At 37.8% G+C, this 27,051-nt stretch overlaps 1 protein-coding gene across 3 annotated transcripts in view; it reads right to left on the bottom strand.

Moving 5' to 3' along the window:
- Positions 1–3,806: 3,806 nt before the first annotated feature.
- Positions 3,807–27,051, bottom strand: part of NUP58 (nucleoporin 58) — a 35,141-nt gene continuing 11,896 nt past the window's right edge. Inside the window, exons 6-15 of one of the 3 annotated variants that reach the window (XM_081214505.1) lie at positions 25,907–25,931; positions 24,503–24,568; positions 24,009–24,183; positions 20,589–20,668; positions 18,253–18,371; positions 17,743–17,825; positions 14,373–14,574; positions 8,886–8,984; positions 7,201–7,296; positions 3,807–5,916 (exon numbers count right to left, since the gene is read on the bottom strand). In XM_081214505.1, the coding sequence (XP_081070631.1) occupies positions 5,747–5,916; positions 7,201–7,296; positions 8,886–8,984; positions 14,373–14,574; positions 17,743–17,825; positions 18,253–18,371; positions 20,589–20,668; positions 24,009–24,183; positions 24,503–24,568; positions 25,907–25,931 (1,115 nt within the window). In that variant the 3' untranslated portion in view covers positions 3,807–5,746. Of the gene's footprint in view, positions 5,917–7,200; positions 7,297–8,885; positions 8,985–9,580; positions 10,100–14,372; positions 14,575–17,742; positions 17,826–18,252; positions 18,372–20,588; positions 20,669–24,008; positions 24,184–24,502; positions 24,569–25,906; positions 25,932–27,051 lie in introns of those variants that run through there. The other 2 variants (XM_081214506.1, XM_081214507.1) reach the window with 2 other exon arrangements.

Below are 27,051 nucleotides of genomic sequence, written 5' to 3'. Positions count from 1 at the left end.
TTCTAATAGCCCCCCAAAACCAGAAACCATCTAAGTGTTCACCAAAGGAACTAGTTAAACAGGATATAGACATATACGCTATGCAGCTGTTAAAAAGAATGAAGAAAAACAAGAATCAAGATGAAAAGAAACGTAGGAACTTCCTCTGGAGAGTGGGGTATTGGTTGCTTTTATTTATTTTTATTTTTTTTAAAGTTGGCTGCCCCCAATTTTAATGGCTTAGTTGCTCCGCGGCATGTGGGATCTTCCCGGACCAGGGCTCGAACCCGTGTCCCCTGCACTGGCAGGCGGATTCTTAACCACTGCACCACCAGGGAAGCCCATTGGTTGCTTTTCATTTTATCCCTTTATGCTGTTCACACTTATTTATGATTACTTTTAATTAAATGTTTAATTTCAAATTGTAAATACTTTAAAAAATAAATCATATTCATACTCATTGCTCAAAGCCACTTTCTAGTACAATAAATTTCTGACTCCCCCAAGCCTGAAGAATCTCTATTCCGTGCTCTCAAGAATTTTCTTTGTATCTTTATCCCATAACTTAATAAGAGAGCCCACCCTACATTATACTTATTTGCATAAAAGTCTAGACTCTGAGAAAACTGCCTGGGTTTGAACTCTGGCCCATCCACTTACTAGTTGAGTGACCATTAAGTTACTTAACTTCTGTGCCTGTTTTCTCATTTGTAAAAAAGGAATAATAGTATCCACCTCACAGGACTGACGGCAAGAAGTTATATCTGTACCCTCTAAGCTCCCATCAGCGACTCACACGTGACAAATCTAAGTATTTACTGAAGTAAACGGACCTGCTACCAGGGGACTCAGAGGGGTGAGGATGACAAAAGCAAGTTCTCTGCAACTTAAATCTACAGCCTACCCTCAGCACTGCAACCTTTGTGACCTGGTAGGTTGTCTGTTTGACTTGACAGGTTAAGAAGAAGAGAAAACTGGGCACTGAACGAAGGAGAAAGGCAAACATACTCCGTCCGGGCCAAGACCAGCGTTTCTGGTGACCCTACCCTGTCCTCCACCTGCTGCTGTCTCTCCGCCCCTGCAGCTTCTGGCCCATTTCCATGGTTTCCTTGGGCCACTGAGGTGCATCTCCACATGGCAAGAAAAGGATCCGGCCGCACTCGGTCTGAGTTTGTGGTGCTCGTTTCAGTTACAGGGGTCAGGCGAGCCTTCCTGGAAAGGCTTTCCTGTTAAACTTCTTACAAGATTCAAACAGCCAAAACTACTCCCCTTACCCTGTCCGAGGTGGACAGACCACCCTGCATGCCAGGAGCTGGGATGTCTTCCTAACACTCCTTACACCCTAGAGGTTGACTATTCTCCCTCAGGCCCCAGGGCCCTTGGTACTTCCCTTACCTGCAGGGATCCAGTCTACTGTATGTGTGCAATTTCCCCGTATAAATCATGGAACCACATGACCTTTGGTGCCTTTCAGAGGATGGGCATGAAGGTTAGCCTGCTATTCCTGTTTCACAGAAAATCCCCAGCTCCAGGACTTAACAGCTGTGTGACCTTGGGGAAACTGCTTAACCTAAACCTCAGTTCCTTCATCTAGACACGGGAGATTTCTGCTTTCTAGGATAATACTGAGACTGAACAAGGTCAAGTATATAGAGTTCTGAGTGTGCTGCCCGAACAGACTACACACAACAAATAAGACACGACCGTGAGTGAGATCAGATGAGACCCCCGGGCCCACGTTAGCGAGCCCCCGAGTCGTGCCCCCTGAGCAACACTGTGTGGCGTGCTCCCAAAGGCACATTGCAGCCAGACTTACCCACAGTGAGAGGCGGGGGCAAGGCACAGAGGAAGGGGATGCCGCCTATCTCGCGATAGACTGTTCCAACCCAAATATGTTGCACACGAAAGTATCCCACTGCAAAACTTCTAAAGGCACTATTCAGCTTCCCTCGTTGTGAAAAACAACAATCTCTATTTGAGATTAGTAGTACATTAATTTGGGCTTACTGTGTTATCACAAAAGAACAGTTAAGGGCTTCCCTGGTGGCGCAGTGGTTGAGAGTCCGCCTGCCGATGCAGGGGACGCGGGTTCGTGCCCCGATTCGGGAGGATCCCACATGCCGCGGAGCGTCTGGGCCCGTGAGCCATGGCCGCTGGGCCTGCGTGTCCGGAGCCTGTGCTCCGCAATGGGAGACGCCACAACTCTGAGAGGCCCGCGTACCGCAAAAAAAAAAAAAAAAAAAAAAAAAAAAAAAAGAACAGTTAAGCTGCATTTGTACTGACTGTAGGATAAAAATCCTCACTGAGGAATGAAATTAAGATGCTGACAGGGAAAACCACCAGGGATCTAACAAGCACTGTAAAACCTTGCTGAAATAAAAGACCTAATAAATGCATATACCATGCTGTACATATGAAGATGTGAATTCTCCCCCAGATATATATTTTATTTGTATAAACCTAATAAAAAATCCCAGTAGGATTTTTCCTAAGAAAAATCGAACTTGACAAAATAGATACATCCTAAAGAGCATAAGCGTCATAGAATAGCCACCCAACACAAAAACAAAAAACAGAAAAAGAAGATAGGGCAGCTTCCCCGTCAGGAACCGATATAAAGCAACCAGCTATAGTGAGCAGTTGGGGAACCGGAGCGGGAACAGTAAATGCCTCTGCAGCGTCAGAGGTCCTGCACCCAAGTGCCTTAGGTAGACTTCACCTTCACACAACCACCTGCCTTTACTGTCCTCACTTGGCAGGTGCTGAAGCTGGGGTGTAGAAACTTGCCCAACACCACACAGGTTCGAGGCAGGGGTCTGGGCCCAGCTGGCTCCAGAAGTCCAACCTGTCTCATAAGAAAAATACTAGCACACAGTGTCTACAGAGACCATAAGGAGAAACTCCTAAATGATCTGGTGTAAAAACGGACACAAGACATTACCACGCAACTAGGTTAATATGTAAATGGCTAACATGCATGCTATAAAAAGTTCAACTTCACATGTACTTGTTTTAAGGACTGATACTATCTAGGGCTGCAGACAGGAAGTGGGTACTCACACATACCACAGAAGTGTCTGTTTATATAGCATTTTTGGAAAGGAATCTGACATTAAAACATACAGTATGTATGCCTCTTCAGCAATTCCTCTTCTACAATCGATCCCAGAGAAACATTAAACGTAAGCACCAAGAGTCATGTTCAAGGATACTCACTGCAGCTCTTCTGTGAAAGCGAAATACTGGAAAGAAAAGGGAACATTTGGAACATATCACCGGGCGTCCATGCCACAGGACAGTAAGCAAAAAGTCAATCTCCACGGACCAACACGCAGAGACGTCCAAGATACGCCACTAAAGGGGGAAAAAAAGCAAGCCACAGAACACACAGACTGTTAACCCATTTGTTTAAAAAAAAAAGAAAAAGAATCTAAGAGACAATAAATGTGAGAAAATGAGAGAGAGAAAAAGAATGAACATTTGTACACATGCTGAAAAGGCATTCTTAAAAAGGATCCGAAAGGATACACACAAAACCACGAAGAGCAGACACTGTGGGGAAGAAAGTGGGATTGGGGCCCAGGAGCTGAAGGCAACTTGCACTTTTTACTCAATATTTTTGTGTATAATTTAAAACGTTTTTGTAATTTTGAGAAGATAAAAGCAAGTGACAAAGAACTTGCTATCTTGTATTCAGCCTTTTGTTTTTTTTAAAAAAAGCAAGATGTATAAACCAGTGAAAATGAAACACTAAAAACCAACCAGAGCACAGAAGAGGAATAACAAGAAAATTACATATGAATAACAACTACTGACACCTATAAAGGTTCAAAGCAACTGACACAGTACATTTTATTGTTTACATAATGACAGGCTCTGGACAAAGTGGAGACAATGGACACAGTGACGACACATTTAAACTCCCGCCGCAAATTGATCTGTTACAAATTCCCAATGGTCAACATATTAAAACGTAAAATATATAAAGAAAAAAACACAAGAAATATAAATATCCAGATTTTTGCAGCACAATGCAATGTCCTTTTGAAAAAAAGTTTGTTGTAATGTGTATTTAATTCTGACAGTAATTCAAAACACAAAACCACATGTTTTCCTGCCCTTCCCCAAAACCTGGATCTGGGCACTGCAGTATTAGGGAAGTATGCAAAAATGAAAACAACTTTCATGCTCAGAAACAAAGCATTTTCCTTGTTTTAATGCATCAAGGCGCAGAAATTTCAATTCCCAAAGCCAATCATCGCTCTATGCAGATACATAAAACAGATTTGACAACACTTACAATCAAGCCCAGCGAACGTGACACCAAAATATGTGTATGTGTGTGTATATACGTAACACCTAGCTTAGAAAAAAAGGTGCCTTGGTGAAAATGATTCCGAAAATATTCACTTGATGCACATGATGTACAAAACCTTCTATAGAAAAAAATTAAACTTTTTTAAATGAAATCTCATGTTCACATCCCATCTGAAAACTGCACTTGAGAGATGAAATAGGTCTACGTAACGGTTTGTGTGTGAAATCATGGCTAAGGCAGTTCTCTTCCCAAGGGCTCTCTTTTTCACCCACTCTCTGTCACTAATACTAATACAAATAACACACAGATGAAACCTGACATGTCTATATATGTTATTACCTGGAGCTCTGTTCACTGTTCAAATGGGGGATAGTTTACTGTTGCTACAAAGAATACTTTTTTTCTTAAAATATACTGTTTCTTTATTCCAAATTAAGCACTTACTTAAGACATAAAAGAGGCTGATAAGCGACTCCATTTGGTGTCAATATCCATAGCCCTATAAGAAAGAACTCTATTGGAATAGCTAGAAGTTTCCACTAAAATAATAGTGCATCCTTCACCTGCATAGAATCAATTTGGCTTAATAGCTCTTTGCCCCCAGAACACCAGTCTGGAGTTCAAATATGCTCTTAAAGGTTCATTTCAGATATGAGGATACATAGGATAATAAAGTTGTTGAAATTGGTTTGATGAGTCTCAGCAGCCCTCATGCGGAGTAGCTGCTAAGATTAACATGGAAACAAAAATGGCAAAGACTGGGGGCGATGACGTTGAGTTGGTCAATATTTACACCAGTAACCATTTCACTAAGTCTTTAAGCAAATAACTACAATGACTTGGTACCTTTAGCTCCTTGTTCTACAAGCACTGAGGATTTGAAGCATAAAAGGTGAAAAATGGAATACCCTTAGAAAAGGGGAACAGTCTGAGGCAAGAGTTGTAGGTCTGTAAATATATATTCTATATGCACACAATTGTGTGTATTATCCTGTATATATTTTACATACATATTCACAAGATGCCCTGCAGTGTAGTTCAAAAGGCCTTTTATCAAGGAACAAAGTGATTCTGGTATAGGCCCTAGAGTTCATACCATCTATATAAGAAACAAATGTGCATATATTCACATAATGTAAACCTTATCAACAAAAACATTGCTAAAACACTAGGTTAAATAGTAGTAGGTCTTACCAATCAGCAATGTAATATTTCTTACACTGAGAATGAAAATAATGAAAAATACACAACTAGGTTTCAAATACACAAGAGAAAAGTTGTTTAGCACGGCAAACAAGAACAGAGTTCAAATTCCAGAAGTAAGGAAAAACTATCAAAACTTTATAAATCTCCTGGGTTGCAATTTAATTACTGCTTCAACTTTAGAAAAATAGATTCAGAGAATGAACGATGCTGCTATGGATCCTCTCAACACATCAACCCATATGTTTATCTTTTTCCTCTTTTGTTTCCAGCTGGAGGTTTCTTCAACTGAAGGAGTTGTCCTCCTGTTCCAAAACCTGCTGAGGCAGGATTGGACACCCCAAATGTCAAACCAGCTGATGCCGTGATGCCAGGATTGCTGAAGTTAAACCCAGATGTACTTGAGCTGCCAAAGCCTTATGTTTAGGGAAGAAAATATTCATATCAGAAGTTAAATCACAAAAACAAACATAAAAAATGGGGATGAGAGGTAAGTGTCTAGCTGAAAGAATATATAACCTATACAAATAGCAAATATCTTAGGGCCCTGAATTTCTGACATGGAATTTTACAGGAAAATAATTTAGCTGACAACTAAGTGGCACCATTACAGACAGAAGTTTAGTGATCCAGACCAAGAGAGAAACCTTACACAAATAACTGAACTCGACAGAAAACTTCAAGTTGGCAGCCACTTTCGTGTTAATTAAATATGCCAAGGTACCCTCCTCCTCAGCCCTCCAGAAACATTTTATCAAAATGTAAAGAAGAGACTTTCACAGCCTTTGGACCCACCCTTGCAATTCTAAGTCCTCCAAGAAAGCCTTAACCCACAATTTTCAGGACAATGAATACACAGAAGAGTAGTACCAACTGTTCTGATTTTATAAGAGCCCTCAAATAATTAGGATCAAATACTATTACTGCCTAGCTAACTAATATTAATATATACATATTATAATCCTGATACCACTGAATTCTATTATCTTACTCCCTAGGAACTACTGATTTTAAACCACTTAATTTTAAATGGAATTTCCTCCAAATTCCCGCAATTAAAAACTTTAATTGGTACTATTATTTTAGGCATGCTATTTATCCCTAAGAATTGCACATTAAAACAAGTCATTATTTACAAATATAGAAACAAATGCAAAAGTAGATGAAATCTGGAAGTTTCTACTAGAAGCGTCAAGAGATTATACCTATGTCAAAAATGAACAAAGAATCCAGTTAATCATCGTTTGTAAGACTGGTATTCTTTTTTTTTTTTTTTTAAGACTGGTATTCTTAAAATCAGGGGGGCTTATAACTAAAGAACACCTCTTTAGAAGAGAAACTATTCTCCTGAATGAATAATGATAAAACTTTCGCAAGGGGTTCATTTTTGTAATTAATGAAGAAAACTGTTTAAACATAAAACTAGTCTTTGGGTTCAAAATAATCTCTACTTAGTTAAAAAGAAGATGTAGTTATTTATTATATCAAACTTAAGTTGTTAGAAATGTTCTACAAACCTGACCTTCAGCATATGAGAGAGAGAAAGCTATATATGATTAGTAGGCTTGCAGGTTCACCCAGTGGGTAGAAACTGAATCAGGGATCTTTTTTGGATACCGGAAATAACAACACTTATACTTTTAAAATTAAATAATGTGCACCTTTGAATCTGCCTGAAGTTCAGGCCAAAACACACAAACCTGCACTAAGACTTCCTGAGGGTTTATTTGTTGTTCCAAATCCAAATGTGGAGGCCCCTGTGGTGCTGCATCCAAAACCAGAGCTAGCTCCAAAGCCTAGTGGGGGTGATAGAGAGACACACACGGCAGGTAAAAACACAGGTGAAAGGATACTGACAAGTAACACCCAAATTATCAGTGGTCTAATAAACAGTGTTGAGAACCACGGCCTTACTAAGGAGATCTGCTTTACTCCTTTGCATAAGACTTCTGGAAGAACCAGATCAATTCTGAAATAAAACATTTAGATCTACTTAGACTAAGCTTATGACCCATCCATCATTTTTAAAGAACAAAGCCATAAAAAACAAGATCATATTAGTACTTTCTCTCCCAAACGGACTAGAAATTTCAGTGACCATTCAAGTATGATTTTAGTCGAACAGATAGACACATATCTACTTAAGGATATTTCATTTCGGGAAAAAAAAAAGACTAAATTCATAAATAAGCAAGGCACGCACAACAGTTTAAATGCAAAGTACCACACAGTAATTTTACTCTGCTTTCTGCGAAGACATTCTCACTTACGGAGTTTACCACTGGAACCCTGCGTGACTACACAAGGGTCGGTCACTCTACAGCTACTCAGGAAGAGCAGCCCCCTGCCACAGAACCAGCAACGCAATGCTGAGAAAGTGGAAGGGGAGCAGCGAGGCTTCTCTCCTAACAACACTATGGTCACAATTTAAATGAAGCACGTGTCTTCATCATAGAGTGCAAGAGGGGAATTTGCCAAGTGCTGGAAGACTGGTTTCAAGTGCTCAGAAAATGAAATCCGATTCATCTTCAGCTACTCTGCAACAGCTTATCTAAAATACTGAGCCTGACAGTATTATTGCCCGTAACTCTATGAAATATGGCGACAAACTGGAATATAGATCATAGGAGTTACGCTGTCTGCCATAATCCTAATAATCCCTATTAGAGTGTAATATATTACATAACCATAATAGTTTATAGGCTTTCCCTCTTATAATGATATATTTTAATGGAAATAAGGGAATCTTATTAGTTACATGACAATGCACCTGTCAAAATACAATCAACCTTCAATTATCCACACCAGAGAATTGGAAATGCATTTGTATTTAGCATGTTTTTGCAGAAGACTTACCGTACTAGTTAGAGTTAACTTATGAGTCTACTGAAATAAACTTACTTGCCCTTGTATACAAGTATGCATAAAGGCAAATATGCCAAAAGTGCTCAGGAATGGACAGAAGCCAAGTTGTTCCATTTATAATACAATTATCTCCCCATTTAAAGTGTTCATTTGCAGAAAGAGAAGATGCTTAGGAGAATGTATGTCCAGGAGTAGTTTGGACTCCAGCTCATTTTTTTTAAGTTAATTTAATAAAACTAAGTAATTTTCAAGTTCATATTTTAGCATATTCCTTTGAAAATATGAACATTCCTACCATTTGATTTTTAATACATTTTTATATTTACTATTCACAGACATGAAATGATTTTTTAAGTTCTAAATCTAACACTAGAAAGCACTGATTATGTTTGGAGAATCCTTTTTTTGCCAGATAGAACCTTAACTTCCCAAAGAGCAGATCCTCTTAGAAGTGTTTACAGGCTGGTAGCAATTCAAATGTATCACAGTCCAATGCAATACGAGAAAAGTTAAAGTGTACCTCCAAGGTTTGAAGAACCTAGGCCACTTGACTGCAAGCCAGTGCCAATACCTGAGCCGAATGGCGCTCCAAAACTAACTCCCAGAGATGGCTGTGGCCCTGGTATAAAAAAAAAAAAAAAAAAAAAAAAAAAATGGGGGGGGGGAAAAAAAAACAAATTTGCCTTACTCTTTCAAGATTAAAGTTACTTTATGAAATTATTTTTTAAAATGAACAGTGATTACTTTTAACAAATTCTATTTGCTAAAGCTTAAGTTTTCAGGATGTCTCCCCAGCCTAATTTATCTGTCCCAGCTGATTTACCTATCCAAAAATAAATTTTAAAAAAATTAACTTGTTCACACTAGACAATTAAAAGAGGCTTACCACATGGAAAGATGAGTGTTAGTTTAACCTACTAAATAATTTGAAATCTTTAATGTATTGTAAATTATAGTTCTTTTAGTTTTACTTCCAGAATGGTTTTAGATCTCTCCGCTTGTTTTCTGATAAAACTAGTTGCTGTATTCAGTAAACGTTTTTACTTTTTTTCTTTTTAAAATAAGCTCCTTAACTGTTAGAGTCAAGTCTCAATTGATCAAAAGAGACTGACACTAACATGCAAAACCATCATGTTACTTAATAAGAGTAAGTACCAAAAACTAGGCATGATTTCTTATAGTAAATATAAATGATATATAAATAAATAGATAAAAAACAAGACAATGTTTTATTTTATTAAATTTATTGTTCATCTTAAAGCAAATTACACAGTAACATGACAATTCCAACTTGTTCACAAAGAGTGATAACTGAATTCTACTGTTAAGCTCTGCTACATTACACCACTTATCACCTGATTAAATAAGATAGAGAATGAACATTTACAAAGGCACCGCTGTGTACCTTGACAGATTCAATACATTCAAGATTTCAATTCAGAAGTTTCTTTCCAACATCTTGGAAAATGTACTCAGATGCAGAACGATTAGTCATCCTTTTCCCATTTGTTACTTTAAAGATTTTGGCTGAGTTTGTTTGGCAAGAATAGCATCAAACTTACTAGCCTCTCTTTTTTAACTACCTTTTTTTTTTAACTAAGCAGAATACAAAAATCTATAAATCTCTCATATTTGATAAATAATTTATGAAAATTATTTGATAAATTTCATAGTACAATCTTCAGTCTTGTCTTTTTCAAGCACAGTGATCAGTGCATCTCAAAGTCGAGGGAACTGCCAAAGTAATATACAGATTGATATTTAGACTTCTTAAAGAAATCAAAGCCTTCAAGTTGTTCAATGAAGAATGAGGTTTGTATATTCAAAAAGGTAGTGTAAAATTATAAAACATTAAAGAAAAAAGAAAGAAAAGAAAAAAGAAACTAAGGAACTACATCTTGCTACACTGGGACAGAAACTGGACTTTCCAAATAGCTTCTACCCAGAAAATAAAGGATAAGGACTAACAGCAGCCAGAGCCCTTACACCACTATTAAAAAATAAATTAAAAAAGATTTAAATTTTTACATCCAGTTTGAGATCAATTTGAGAATAAAATACCTGCCTAGCAGCTCTTTTGTAAAATGTTACTACAGGAAAAAGAAACTAAGCCTATTACCCTCTTATTTCTAATGAGAGTAATATGTAGAAAACACACGTCCAGTTTCTTTAACATTGAGAGACTTAAGTGTCACATGTTCACAGGAGGCACTGCTGGTGGAAGACCCTAGAGCATAATGCACACCACAGCCCTCAGCCCTACAAGTCCTAAGAGTTACTCAAGTAACATGCTTCGTGTTGTGTGCGGGTCTGCTTTTAAGAGCAACTCTAGTCATTAAGATTCAGGATCCAGGTAATCAAGAACTCTAACGATGACAAGACTTTCCATTGCACAACAGGTACATGATATTTTGAGTTTTGTACCTTCACACAAATTCTGAAGGCAACATCATTTATAAAACTAGTAGGCAAATGTATAACATTTTTAATAGTAAAAACTCATGATAAATATCTCCCATGCCAAAGTATCAGCATATATTACACTCTGGCCACCATATAAATTATTTTCACTATTAGAAAGCAGAATCTACATCCTTCAGGCAAATGTTACGTAAACAATTCAAGAAATTTGCTTTAAAATCTAAATAGTCGTTAGTCATTCAATGAGAGGCTCTTAGTTCCATAAATAAAACCAAGTTAGTAGTAACATATCCCAGTGATTGCCCAAAGTGAAATCTTCATGTAGAGTAACATTTTACAAAAGTTACTGAATAATATATTCACACACAACAAAATCAAGTTTAGCACTGTAATTCGTATTTTCCAGAATAAATTCTACTTTCTTAAAAGTAAAACTGCATTCACAGGAAAAGGACTAAAGTGCTAAATTTTTTTTTATAATTTTCAATGATCACTCAAAATACCTAATGTCACTAGCATGGTTATTCCTAAGTCATATTTTTTAAAATAATAATTTTTCTTAAAAAACAAAAAATGTCTTCCCCAATTTCAAAAATTTTACTGATTTAATGGGGAATGTCCTTTGGTTATTAAATATAACAAAATCATAAAACCACAAGAAACTAAAATGAAGAAGTTTCCTATTTAACACTACACCTTAAACGTCCAAACCTACACTAAAAGCTAGAAAGTAGGAATTCCTAACAAAATGTCTCAGCTCTCCTTAAAAACAGCAGCTAAGTCACATGAGAAGTCTTTTTATGTAAACATCAAGAACTTTTAAAAGTGTCAAAACACAACAGCAAAACTTAATCCCAGTACATTAGCTTAAAACAACCTATCCTAAGTTAAAATTATACCGAAAAGCCTAACGTAAATGTCTTAAGCTTTTTAAGAGGCTTCAGAAGCACTGGTGGACAAGTGTACTCCAGATCTACCATCATGTAATCCACATATGATGCTTATTTCATACATAAATAGCCTGCGGAGTTTTTCATCAGTTCTCTTCAGCCTTCAGAAGCAATAACCATAAATCACACAGGCCTAAGTTCTATCATATATTTTTTTCATTACAAGACATTGAAGAAGGATCAAGAAGTCACTTATGTCCATACTTCCACCTCCAAGAAAGACTACACAGAAAGCACCTTCAGAAGGTATCAGCCTAAGAAGCTGTCTGCTTTTTTACATAAAAAAGTCAAGAATCCACATGCAAAGAGAAGCAAAACCCCCGACAACTCAAACCTTGCACACACCGACAGGGCTGTGTAAAAACAGCACACAAGCCTCACCCAGATTCATCTAGATGGTCTTTAAAATTTGTTACTGGCACTTAAAAAGATTTCATCAGTCACAGGACAGAAGGAGTAAGTCACTGGGTACGGAGCACAATGCAATAAAGAGGGGCATTTCTAAATGGGCTGCATGCATCTAACAGAGCTGCTGCGTCTCAGGCTAGTGGTGACAGGACTAAAATAGCTAATCCTGACGGGGAGAGACATAAAGGGATGGGCTGTGGAGCGTGCGAGACCTTTAGAGAAACAAGTGGGAAACAAGAAGACAATACAAAATGATCGCTATTGTTTAGCTTCTCAGTTCCAAAAATCCATACAACTCAAAACGAAAACACTGTAAGACTGTTTAAGTTAATAAATTACAATTCCTGCCACCTGATTAGAAAGCCCTTATGTGGGCTTCACAACTACAGGGAATGTACAAGGGAGTCAGTTTCCCCAAAGCCTGGTGAAAGTCCACAAAAAATTAAAGCATGAGAGCAAAAGTCTCTTCAAGATGATGACTAAATTCAGCTAATATTCTCCACCACCACAGAGAGCAAAGACCGTTATCTCCGTTGTTTACCTTCATATCCCTGGAGCCCAGCACATAGGCGGCACTCATATAGAATGAACGTATTTCTTCAGATGCCCATGAGCCCAAAATGTGAGAGTGAAAACCTACAAACCCTCAAAACTGCCTACGTAACAAAGTGTATAAAACAAAAATCCAACAGGTGGTTCCGCCTCAATTTTAGCTGTACACCGCAGAACATAATTAAATTCCCTTACAGCATAGCAGTTTAGTTAACTGACTTTTCTCAAGTTTTACTGATTAGAATAGAAATCCCTTATGTTTAAAGAACACTTAACCAAATCCCGCTTCTCTGATCTATTTTAGGATTAATATTAACTCTAAAAAGTAAACTGGTACTATAGTTAGTTTGATTAGCTGGGTAAATAATCATGAGAACTGATGATCGTCATTATGGGGTTGATTTGGTATCTATCCATCCCATAATGACCTGATAGGAACCAACTCCATAGTGACTTCTTTTCCCTCTGTAACTGGAGAACACAACCCTATCCTCCAGCCAGCTAGAGAACTACTACACAGTCCTTATGTCAGCCTCTATTCACATGGGTCCAGCCATGGAGCGTGGAGGGTTTGGCACATAAATCCATCATCAACCATTTACTGATGGTAAGTCAATTCTGTCATCTCCAAACGTGAAGAACAATTTTTTAAACTGCCAATAGTGAAACCTAGAGAATGCTTCCCTAGTAGAGGCAGCCTGAACGCAATCTAGAGATGTACGTTTTTTACTTTTTTGTACTATAATTTACTACTGGACTATAAGGAACTCTCAGAAACACACATGCTATAGAATAATAAGCACTACACAAAAACTTATGAACAAGTAAAAAAAAAAAAATCAGTATCCATTAAGACTATATTTTTCTATGTCCCACTTCAAGCCTGACAAAATAGGGACTGCAGGAGTAAAAAGATAAGTAATCATCTCTGAAAGACACAAGACCAAACTAAACACTGCAGAACTAGACCACAAAAATGTTTCTCTCGTAAGAAGTGGAATTGAACCAAGGACCAAGTTATTTTCATCTGCTCAACCTCCCAGCTCGTACTTCTTCATGTATAATCCAAAGCATCTCATAACATTTTTTCCTGCTCTCGCCTCTGTTCTGTTCATTTTGAAAAGGTACAAACAATTCTAGCATGTACCTTCTTCCAAATTTGGTTAAGAAGGCCTGTTCTCCGATCAAACAAACCTATTGATCTTCAATACACCTTCAGTCGACAAAGACATACTTCATCCTGAGTGTGGGCATTCTGTAACCACTGCATGTGAGAGCACACCACCCGTCAGCATCAGGTACGAAAAATGCAACCTATGGCTGGTTTACCTCTGACTTTAAAACAATATACAATACAGTCACAATTTTAGAATCTGTTGCTCTTAAATGTAATTCAGTAGTGAAACACCGTGTTCTAAAGGGCATTTATAGCAATACAGCAAATAACATTAATTCACAATATTCAGTATCTAATTGATGTATAATTATTGCTAAGACTACCCTGCATCTTTATCAGGTATATGTTGATAATTGTGTCCATCACAATTTTTAGACTGTATTGGAACAGCTACTCATAGAAATCTCTTCAGTGCTAACACAAAAGGAAGACTCATAAAAATGCACATAAATGCTCTGCATTTTAACAGTAAGAAGCTATAACTTGAATGCATTCAGACCTGTAGCAGGCTGTTGCTGCTGTGTAAGTGTTGCAGCCATGGCAACGGCTGCTGCGTTTGGCATGTTGCTGAAAGGGGTGGGTCCAGTAGTGACTCTGGGCGCATTCTGCCACTTCTTGGCTTCTGCTCGCCTGGCTTCAAACACATCCACAGCATCTCCCAAGAACATTTTCCTGTAGCCAAGGTACTGTTCTTTGAGCACCTACAGGAATGAAAAAAAGAAAAGGTTAATCAAGTTTTGTGCTGACTTGGATAATATAAGGATGAATATAACCATGAAATAAGTTAGCAAAGACAGGTCAAAAACACTGCCAACATTACACACTTCATCTAACCTTCAAATCAGAAGGATTTGAGTGATGGATCGGAGCGTTCTATCACACCTTTGTATACTGTCTTCCCTATTTTAGTCATATGTCTTTACGATCAACTGCCTAACATATTCTGGCTTCAGGAGGCCCCCTTTAAAATAAGTTAGCTAAGCTTTTAGACAAGCAAAGTAATATCTAAAATTCCATTTTAAATTCCAGTTTCTCATGAAAATTTCCCCTCCAAAGGCCAAACTTTGGATAACTTTTAGATTCAAAGAGCTTTAAAAAAAAAAAAAGCCCACTAAATATATATTTGTTAAATACCTTTTATTATCGGTATATATAAATAAATAATAAAAGGCATGGGTGACACATACTAAAATAAGACGTCACCTAAGCAGAGAGAGTTTGGAGGGTGTAAAGAGGGCTCTTACTTGATCAACATTGTTTATTTTATAATGAGAATAACTCATGCTGAGCTTATGTAACCAAACTGGGGGGAAAAGAAAAGAGAGAGTTTGTAATTTCAGAGTAAGAAAGAAAAATTACCAAGTTCATAAAGTGGGCTGGATTACCCAATACAACATTTGCCTTAATTAAGGTCATTAATAGGAAGGATTGTTTCACCTTAGAATTATTAAATACTTTAAGGGTTTAGCTTAGTTTAGATCAGTTTTATATTACTTTTGAAGAGACGTAGGATTTTCGTATTTCCAACCTGTTCTTAGCGGAAATTAGTAAATGTGAGGCTTTGGGTTGTGATAGGTATTTCCAGCATTTGAGAGCTATCGCCCCCTTCCGTGTGGACGTCAGTGTATCATGCTCCAGTCCCAAGCTTTCCCACCTCTGCAACGTATGCAAGTGGGCCTGCCGAGAGCTGGAAACTGGGGAAATACACTCAGAAGTGGGTCTGTGACATCAGAAACCACAGCTTACGAGAACAGATCTCCCCCAAACGCATCCTCCCTCTTTCTGTGCGATTATAAGCACATACCATGCAGTGTGTGACATCAATAGCCCGTAAATTCTAGTTCTACTTCAGATAATGGGAAATAATGACCTACCTTAGAAACTTAAGACATTTAGTTTAAAAAAAAAAAAAAAACACAAAAAACTGACACCAGCCATGATCTACAGAATTAATAAAATTTACACCTAATTTTGTTCATGTTGTGGAGGCCTGGCTGATGAGGTGGCTCAAGCCTGTTTCAACAGGCTATCTGTGTTGTTAATAACACCACAAAAGGAACAAAAAAAAACCTCTTATAGGAGGTGAACAAGTCTAGAAAGTACAGTTCACTAAACGCAGCTGAAAATAAGTATCAAATCTGATCATGGAACATCCAATCCTTTGGTTCTTGGGATGTGCATTAAAAAAAGGAGTAGGTTGGGCTTCCCTGGTGGCGCAGTGGTTGAGAGTCCGCCTGCCGATGCAGGGGACACGGGTTCGTGCCCCGGTCTGGGAAGATCCCACATGCCGCAGAGCGGCTAGGCCCGTGAGCCATGGCTGCTGAGCCTGCGCATCCGGAGCCTGTGCTCTGCAAGGGGAGAGGCCACAACAGTGAGAGGCCCGCCTACCGCAAAAAAAAAAAAAAAAAAAAAAAAAAGGAGTAGGTCAAAATTTCAGATAAAGTTTATCCAACATGAACTGGAGCTTTTTGTGCAAATCTCTGTCTCATTGTATTATGGCCCTGTTACCAAAAAAGGTAGTTTTCAAACCAGAGAGAAGAAACTGCCATTGAAAAAACATCTATATTTACAAATGATGTGTCTCAGATATCCTTTAAAATACTCCAGGGAAATCAACTGTACTTCAATTAAAAAAAATTTTTAATAAAAATGTATTAATTAAAAAAAAATACTCCAGGGGAAAACAGCATGTGTGGAGGATTGATAGAACCACCTCAGCAGGATCCTGATGACGGCCCGCGCTGGGGGGCGGGTACCGGAGCATTCAGTGTACTAGTGCTCTACTGCTGTGTATATCTGAAAACTTTCATAAGAAAACTTAACGGGAAAAAAACATCTGCAGAACAAAGACTTCAAAGTGCCAACAGAGGATCACCTTTAGCACTTGAAAAAACTAAACACTAATTACAGACAAAGTTTCAGGAGAATTTAATAAAAATTCCTCCTTTAAAACTAAATTATTTTAAAGATTTGGTTTGAAATTTTAAATCTATTAAAGCAAAAGGTCTGAAGTGTGTTATCACTTCAAAAGCTGTATGATTTACGAGGTTATAACTTAAAAAATTCTATTACCATGCATCAAAGTAAAATAAACATGAAAATACTGGTAATCTCCATGAAATTCTATTACAGTTAAGAATTTATTTAGACTCAGGTTTGGATGCTTTGGATTTTAAAGGTTTTCTCCGACTATACGTAACTCCAAGAAAGACTTTTAATTATATTTGCTTGATTGGAAAAAGTATGTATGTTAACATTTCACCCAAATAATTTCTAAAAATGAACATATTACACAAGGTTCAAAATATTCAGTGACAAATTATTTTATTTTTATTATTTTAATAAATACAGTTTCCTGTGTTTAAAAGGGACAAATGTTGTTAGCAAGTTTTTTTATGCAGGGATCAATAAACATTTAAAACACACATAAAATTAAAGCAGTGAGACATGATTTTGCTACTAAGACTGTTTACTTTCTAAAGAAATAAACTAAAAGACATGGAAACAACCCAATGTCCAACAGAAGACAACGGGTTACACAAACTACGCACACACATGCAGTGAAATCCTGACTACCAAAGATGATGGTGAAGAAGTGCGTGTATGAACGTGCAATGTGGTTCACAATGATGAAAAAAGTTAAAATAACAGAGTGCATAGGACACTTGGATCTTTTTTTTTTTTTAAAGGTCTTATCCATGGTTGTGTCTGGGCATGATTCGGATTATTTTAGTTTTAGTCTTTTTCACTTACATATAATTTTAGCGATTTCTGTAATAAGCATGGATACTTCTGTCCTATGAATGAACAAATAAATACTTCACTTGGGTGTAGACGTCCAGATAGATGAACAGGCAATGAGAACTTACCTTCACATTTTCATGAATAGACTGAAGTTGTGCAGCTAAAGCTACAAATGTTTGATAAATTTTCTGCATAGCCATTGACAAATCTATAAAAGAAAATCATATTATCACACAAATATGTATACGACACAATCGATATTATTTTTCTATTACTTGAGTCCAATTTTTGGTACCGTTAATGTACAGGATGAATAAACGATACCAATACTTCCATGGATGAGAGAAAACAGCAGAACAGACTGAGGGAAGGATTCCTCCATCAGTAATCTGGGGGTGGGGGGGTGGGGGGTGCCCTAGGACATCTGCCCATTACATCAGAACAATTCATAGCAAAGCATTTTACATTTATAGGAAATAAAGATCTAATCGAGGACTTTTAAGGAAATTGTCTTATGGCAGTTGAAGACAACGACTAGTAATAATCTAGAATATCGACTATATAACAACAGCTTAAGCTCTCTAACTGAAAAAATAGTGCTATTAAAAAAAAAATGACCACGGAAAGCATGTTACCTTGAGGGGTGATATGCGAATTATTCGCTTGGGTGGCAAGATGATTTTCCAGTTCTTCAATCTGTTGTCTGTACTGCTGGAGCTGCACCTCAAACTGCTGAACCAGGATTCTGAAGTAGCTATACAATAACATTTACCAAGTCAGATCACAGTTTTAAAACACTGTTTCCTTTATGTTCAAAATTCCAACAAAAATATGCCCCTGTTTAAGTAGGGCCTTTGAATTAGTCTGATGACATAATGTATCTTTAAGTGACAGAGGTATTATTGAAACAAAAACCCAAACTTGTAAGTTATCAAGGTATCAAAAATAGATGCACAGCCTTACTCCAATCATGAAAAAATACCAATTAAGGGATAATCTACAAAATAACTTAATACTCTTCAAAAATGTCAAGGTCATCAAAGAAAAGGAAAGACTGAATAAATGTTACAGATTGGAAGTGACTAAGGAGAAATAACAACTAAATCCAGTGTGAAAAGAATCCTAGAACAGAAAAAGTACATTAGTGGAAAAGACAGTAAAATTCAAATAAATTCTGTATTTTGGTTAATATAGTACCAATGTTAATCCTGTTCTTGATAATTATACTATGATTATGTAATACGTTAACAGTAAGGGAAGCAGGTAAGGGATATAAAAAAATTCTTTGTACTACCATTTTCCCAACTTTTCTGTAAGTCTAAAATTCAAAAGAAAAAGTTAAAAAAAAAACTGTTCAATTGTCAACTAGATTTTACAGCTAAATACTTATAGTTCTTATGTTTATAATCTGAAATACTATTGATATTTAAACTGAAAACACTACAGTGTGCTACAGAAAGAGTATGTAATTATAATCACCATTCTGATAAATTTAACAAGAAAATGCTAGAAAGATAAAAAGGGACCTTGAATAGCACAAAACGCAGTCTGAACATGACTCCACAAGAAAGGGGGAACTGTGAAAGCTTTTCCCAGTGGAAAATCACACAATTCAACCCATCTCAGAATTATCTCTGATGGCGGCACGAAGAACAAGACAGCAGAATAAAATACTGAGGAAGCCCAGCAAAGGACCACATCCCATGCTAATCTGAATAAGATAACAGGAGTATCACTGTCATTGTCCATTTCCTGATTCTGATCACTGTACTACGGTTATGTAAGAGAATATCCTTATGTTTAAGAAATACACTCTAACGTACTCAAGCATTAATGGGTATCATGTCTACAAACAACTCTAACTGTCCAGGGGGAAAATGTATTTACAAATATGGAGAGCAAGGAACAAAACTACAGTAGAAATGTTAACATGCAGGGAATCTGGATGGAAGATACATGGGAATTCTTTGTTTCATTCCTGAAACTTTTTTGTAAATCTGAAATTATAATAAAGAGAGGAAAAAAAAAAGGGCGAGGGTCCAGGAGTCAAGCAGACCCCTACTCCTCAGCAGCTCAGGATTCCCCCCTTCAAGCCTCAGGCTCCTCATCTCTAAAACTGGAATGTGAGAGCTGTGGAGGGTTTGTGGGAAAGCAGATACAGCAGGTGAAGTGCCAAGCGCACTGCGTTGCATATGGCAAGCATTTGAGAATATCAGCTATTACTCTCTTGCACAACACAGACAAGACATATACCACAGGCATGGAAACCACATGAATATACAAGCTGGGTACAGGCGGGTTTTTCAGGTTCACTTATCTACACTTCGTAATTTTTCTTCCTGAAGATTTATTATGTATGCAAATAAAAGTTATGGAAATACGTGAAAGAGTTAAACTATACTTAGTATGCCCTGTTTAAGGAATGGACTATCATAAAGTATTTTTTAATTGAAAGTCCTTATGGGTATAATTATAAGTTTCTACTATCTGCACAATGTAATCAAGTAGAATAGACCCTGTAAGGAATATGAAGTGCAACTGCATAATAGTGGGTAAAACCTCAGACCTTAGCCTTCACTTACCCTTCAATAAAATGGGGATGATATACCCTCTCAGAGTTATTATGAGAATTAAATTTAAAAATCCACATAAGGTGCCCAGACTTGCTACAAAGTAAACTAAAAATCCCTACCCTGTATACTGTTTTTACTGTTCTGCTTTTTTTTTTTTTTTTTTTTGTGGTACGTGGGCCTCTTACTGTTGTGGCCTCTCCCGCTGCGGAGCACAGGCTCCGGACGCGCAGGCTCAGCGGCCATGGCTCACGGGCCCAGCCGCTCCGCGGCATGTGGGATCCTCCTGGACCGGGGCACGAACCCGTGTCCCCTGCATCGGCAGGCGGACTCTCAACCACTGCACCACCAGGGAAGCCCTGTTCTGCTTTTTTAAAGAGAGAAACATTTGTTTAACTTACTCAGCAGGAGCTGTATTTTCATGTTGGAGTCCAGGTGGTGTTTTCTGGGTTCTTAAAGCTATTTCAGCATTTTTTAACTCCTGATATAATAGAGGTTAAGAAAAAGAAAAAGCCAATTAAAAGTTAGGCTAAAAATACCAACTACCTCTGGACTGAAACTTCAACGATGCCATTCCTGGAGCTTCATATGCTGTGAGAACTTATGGATGAAGCCGCTTTACAAGGTGCTAAAACCTCCTTCCAGGCAAGACAAACTACACTTTTAACAAACTTTACAATAAATTTATGGTCTATTTTAAGAAACCATGGATTCCTGTAGGATTTGTGGAGTCAATTCATCCACAGTTAAAGACGGTGTTACTATTTTAAAATCTGTAATAATACAACTACAGAAAACACTATTTAAAAAAAGCAAGGCAGTAGTACTAACCCTGAGGCTGAGGACAGCAGCGGTTACCACGCCGGGTGCTTCCTTACTGTGTACCAAGCCCTGTGCTACAGGCTCTCCTATTATCACGGTCACTCCTCAGTAACAACTCTATAAAGTGGGTGACGAAGTGACAGAGACATTAAGTAATATGCCCAAGGCCACGGAGCTGGAAGACCCAAGACCTGAGTCTAGGGGCCCCATTGTTTATGCCTCACACACTTAACCTCCCTTCCACTCCTCTTCAGGGCCACTCTTATCTTCCAGCCAATGGTTTTTCAAGACTCATGATGCATCTAACCCACTTACGCTCCACATTCCTATCATTTCATTGCTCTTGCAACCTCTATTTCAACGTCTATTTAATTTTCCCTTATTTAAAAAGGAGTCTCTTATCCTCACTTGACGTCCCCTGCAGCAACTTCCCGCCCTCATTTTACTGCACAGCTGTGAAGTCTCTAACGGTCTCTAACTGGCCCTTCCACCTCCGTGTGACCCTCCACCTCCGTGTGACCCTCCACCTCAGGCTTCCGTCCTGTGACTCCGGACGCGGGCCCAGAGCCTGGACTGCCCAGAGCCGAGCCGCGCCAGGCGGGGCTCCCGTGAGGCTTACCAGCCTGCGGGTCCTCCAACACGCCCTGTTCCTGCCTCCGCGCCATCCCGCCACCCTGCCCCTTCCTCGCGGCCTGGGAGCCACCGCCGCAGCTCTCAAGGCTCAACTCTGAGTGTGCCACTACCGCTCCATCCTGCTCCGGAGGGGGGCTGGAAGCGCCCACTGAGCCCCCTGCACTCCGTCACACCTTGTCCCTGGAACACTTACGTGACTGCTTTAGCTCACTCTCCCTAGGACACGGTGTTTTGATCCCAAATGCCAGAGGAAGTGTGCTGCACATAACAGATGCTTAAAAAGGTTCTCTGAATTTGTGGACTCAGCAATATAACTTCAACGAACCACGTGGCACCTGCCCTGCCCACAGAAAACATTAACCACGCGACTTATCTGAACTCTTAAGTGATGGCCCCCAGACGGGGCATGTGAAAGACTTCACTTCCATAAGGTTCTGGTCTTCACAATCTCAACGCTGCTCCTTACCTCAGAATTGCTTTTATTTCCCAGAAAGGCTTTCTTTGAACAAAAGGTTTTGGATTTAGTAAGATGGGTAACTCCTTCACTAAGGGAGTCAGAATGTTTCTGTTTTCAATTGCCATTTCACAAGACTGTGGGTACAGCACTAATTCCTGTGTATTTGAAATAAGAGAAACCACAGAGCAAACCCCTTTGAGTTCTCATATAAACTTTCCTCAACTCAACTCAGAGCCATTTTCCCTTAAGGGAACTCTCGACTCCTACCCTCTTCTTTCTCAATCTTTGAGCATTTCACTTAGCCCACCAGACTTTAGTACTTTGGAGTTCTTCTGTCTCTGAAAGACAAGTCTGGTTATGTGACAAGTGTCTCACAAGTGCTTGTGGATGGAATCACCCAGTGTGAGAGTTACAATGGTTCCCATTCTTGTGTTCATTTTTTTCCCTTGAGTTTGCCTCCTCTATTACTTTGATAATGACCTTGTGCGTGTAATTTCATAAAAATTTCACGCAAGAAATTTAGAATTTCCTATAATGTTTAATCAGAGTCAAGACACTCTCCACAGTCTAAAGGCTTAAGTAACATTCTGTTCCTCCTAGGAAATACATATCTGATGATAAGGGAAGAATAACTGGGAAGGAAACATGGGGGAATACTTTGTTCATATTTAACCAAAGAATCTGTAAGTGACCAGGAAACGTAAAAGCAGACAATAAAGCCTTTGAATCCTCTTTAAGTATCATAGTTTAGATTAGCTTTTTTTGGTAACACATTTATTAAAAATGTCATAAAGTATTCTCCAATAGTTGACTTAAAGACACATAAGCAGGTACAAACTTCCAGTTACAAAATAAATAAGTCCTGGGGACATAATCTACAGCATGGTGACAACAGGTAACAATGCTACACTGTATACCTGAAAGTTGCTAAGACAGTAGATCTTAAAAGTTTTCATCTGAAGAAGAAAAAAAATTGTAACTATTTGTGCTGATGGGTATTAATTAGACTCCTTGTAGTCACCATTTCACAATAGACACAAACATTGAATCATTATGTTGTACACCTAAAACTAGTAACGTTATATGTCAACTACATTTCAATAAAAAGACACAAAGCACTTTAAAAATTTCTACTTAAAATATTATCACTGAATTTATGAAGAGCATAGCACTCTGATCAACCCATCAAAAAGGCTTATCACATAAAGTTCATTAACAGATCAGGGAAAACTTTAGGGAAAGATCTCTAGGTTGCCATGATCAGATCAAGTATACTGCATAACTGTGAAATATGAAACAAGTACATCACCTATCATCATTGTCCGCACTGACGTAAGGAAGATATTTTACGTTATGTATTATACCGCCGGGACAAGAAGCAAGTAGACGTTAGTGACACAAGGTATTAGCCTCATTACCACCTTTATTAACTAAGACCTAACGAAGCCAGCAGGTCACTGGAACGTAAGGTCTATAACGCATGGTATAAGTTATGTTTAACCACTGACAGATTACAAAAATGTGTTTTTCCCTCTTGTCTAATAATGTAGGCAGTAGGCACGCTTATGACACAAAGCAGTCCGGAGCACAAGCTCTAGAGTTGGATTAGCAGGGTCTGAATCTATGCTCTTGGAAACAAAGCTCTCTGCTTTCGTGTTTCAGGTAATAGCAGTACCCACCTCATAGGGCTGCTGTGGAAAAGCACTAGGTTAACACATCTAAATTGCTTAGAACACTGCCTCATACCTAGTAAGCACTCGATAAAACCCAGTAACTATTAGTGATTTAAAAGTAAATGCGCTACACAGTTGTCTTATAGCATGTCTGTATGAAACGTCATAATTTTAAAAAGACCTATTTCTATTTGAAAAAAAATAAACAAAAATCCTACAATAAAATGACAGTTTACCTGAGCAGTTTCTATTTTCAATTTGTCAATATTGAGAGTGTTCCTCTGTAATCCACTGGCAGCCAATGACAAAAGCTGCTTCAGAGCTTTAATATCTTCCTGCACTTTAAGCATTGCTTTTGAAGACATTCTACTAATTTCTTCTTGGACTTGTTTTTGTTCCTTCACAAATTTCCTAAAAAAAATAAATGAAACTGAGTTTTAAAAAAATACACCTTTGGTTTTATACAGAAAAAAAAGTAGGCTGGTCAGAGTTTTAAGTCCAGGTGTTTTAAGAAGCAACTATTAAAAATTCACCTAAAGTTCACAGAATGGCAGTTACAGAATTTAAATTCCTTTATTTATTTAATTCCATTGTCCTGCGTTCTCCCTGATTTCTAAAAGCACCCCGATGCTCCCCAAGTTAAAACGCTTAGGAGGAGGAGAAGGTCCCCCTGAAACACCTCCCGGCACTCCAGTCTGATTCATCTACTGATGACACCTCACATACTTACTGCAGGTTGTCCACGTCCTGGCAGATGACAGAGGGTAGAGTCTCATCCTTCAGCGCTTTACTATCCCTAAGAAAGATGCCACAGGCGCATTAACACCAGAGATCATAAAAAGCTGAAGGCTATCTGTATATTTTCTTTGGAGAAATGTCTCTTTAGGTCTTCCATACCTATAGCTGCTTCACTGTGTTGTACAGCAGAAATTAACACAACATTGTAAAGCAATTATACTCTAATAAAGATGTTAAAGAAAAAAAAAGCTGACAGCTGAGTTCTACAACAGTATGTGTTAAGATACAAGAAAACAGAGCAAATAATCCCCATTTACACTCTTCTTGGATGATTTTGAAATTCTTTATAAAGAACAATAAACTTCGTGATCTACAAAATAACTAACAATTCATCTGACATGGAGGTTTCTTTTCTAAGGAGATTGGCATCTATTATAATAAGCACACGTAGGTGCATTTGACTAAATGTTTAAGAACAAAATAAGAAAATACTACAGACGGGATGAAATATTAATCTAAGTTCCTCCAGCTCAAAAATTCCATGACTGACTTTTCTTCAGTTCAAAAATATTACAGCATTCACTAAAGGAAGTCTGCAAAACTTCTCACAATGAGCTGCTCACAATATTTTACAACTTCAATCTGTTCTTCAACAAAATAAGACCTAGGAGTAGCTTAAAGGATTGATGACTATTTAAGGAAGACAGCAATAAATCAAACTGGGCTGTAATGGCGGGAGCCGCAGATCTGTACTTCGGGAGCCGCAGATCTGTACTTCGGGGACATAACCCCGGGCAAACGGCAGGCTCTCGCTGCCTCCCCATTTATGTAACAAATACACACAAGATGTTTGGGAGGCGGGAGCTTCGTCATTTACTTAAAAATGCTTTATTTAGTGTAACAGAAATTATGTGAGAATACAATCGGCAAGAAAATAATGATCTTCAAATGTATATATGATGTACATGGAGGTTATTCTCCCTCTTCAACAACAGTGAATGGTGCTGGGACAGTAATTTATATATAAAATAAACAGTATATATACATTTTTAATTTGTATATATAAATAAGAAGTGTTCCAAGAGTAAAGTTCCATGAGTTGCTCAACATTTACTAAGTTAAAAAGACACATACATATATTTGTGTTTATTTGTATTATTTGGGGAAAAGCCAACTATTTCCTAGAAAGAAATGGCTATAAATTTTCTTAAAGATCTGACCTTCCATAATCTCTCCAGAGCCTATGCTTATTATTTCATTTTTGACAAAAACTTTAAAAGAATTTTTCTTCTAAATACCTATAAGGTTCCATTTACTTCCAACCATACATTGGCCTATAGTTTAATAAGTAAAACTCTTTAATTAAAATATTTTAAAAGTCAAATTGTAAACTTACTCTGGTCTTGTTCCTGTTTTATCACCTAGAAAATTCAAGAAGCTTCGTGTAAAAACAGGTTATTTATCAATGTATTCCAAATACAAATTTTAAGTTAACACAAACTAAGGTATAAATAAAAATTGTTAAGGATTTCTTAGAATGCCTCTTAAACAGCATGTGATGTCACGACTTGTCACAAACTCTAAACACAGCATGTTACAGACATTTTATGTACACATAAACACAGTTATGTAGCTGATTTGCATCTATTTCTTTCAAGGGCAAGAATCTTCCTTTTTCAACTATCTTCCCTGAAAAATCTTCTTGCCTAGGAGTTTAACTCCTGAGAGCTTTATCTGACACTTTTTAAGGCCCTCTTAACAGGCTGCTCCACCTGAGAAAAAACAGTAAGTTGCTAAAACATCTAAGGCTATTTTTTGAATTATGGAGTTATTACAAAGAAAATTAAGTAAAACCAAGAGACAGGACCTTATGTTTAAAATTTTTCATTCAAAGAGAAATAAATCCAAATTTTCTAAGATTAAAAGGATTTTACCAACTTTTAGGATAGTAATTCACTCTTTAAAACAAGTATCTCCTACAATAAAACCCATGTCCAATTTTTTAAATCCCTATATAGACATAGGACACTGAATATTTTACAGCTTCAGGCATCATGCCATTCTAAGCCCTTCCAAATGGTCAGTGCAGTGTGTATGTACGCACTACAGCTGGACATGCTTTCACCAGAAACAGAACAGGTGTTGGGAAACAAAAAACAAGCAGATCACACACACAGAACCAACAACCACAAAAAAACCGCAAAATGAATTTGGGTTGGAAAAAATTTTTTAAAGAATATTAGGCATGCCAAGAGCACAGCAAGAAGGGCATTTTCATACTGGTTGGTGAGTAAATAAACTGGTAAAACCTTTCTGGAAAGCAATTTCACAATATATGCCAAGACACTCCAAAATGTCCCTCCCTATAAGCCAATGATTCAATTTCTAGGTATCTGCCCTAAGGAAATAACCAAAATATGAACAAAATTTATAATAAAAGCACACAGCATCTTCTGTATGCCTGGCTCTCCTAAGGTTTTACAAACAGCAATCCTCAAACCAACCCCATGAAGCAGGGACTGTTATTTCCCCTACTTTATA

This window comes from Mesoplodon bidens (genome assembly GCF_964165515.1).
Source record: "Mesoplodon bidens genome assembly, chromosome: 17".
Classification (NCBI taxonomy): Eukaryota; Metazoa; Chordata; class Mammalia; order Artiodactyla; family Ziphiidae; genus Mesoplodon; species Mesoplodon bidens.
Note: the sequence above shows the minus strand (reverse complement) of the source record. Positions and strands in the feature narration are given on the sequence as shown.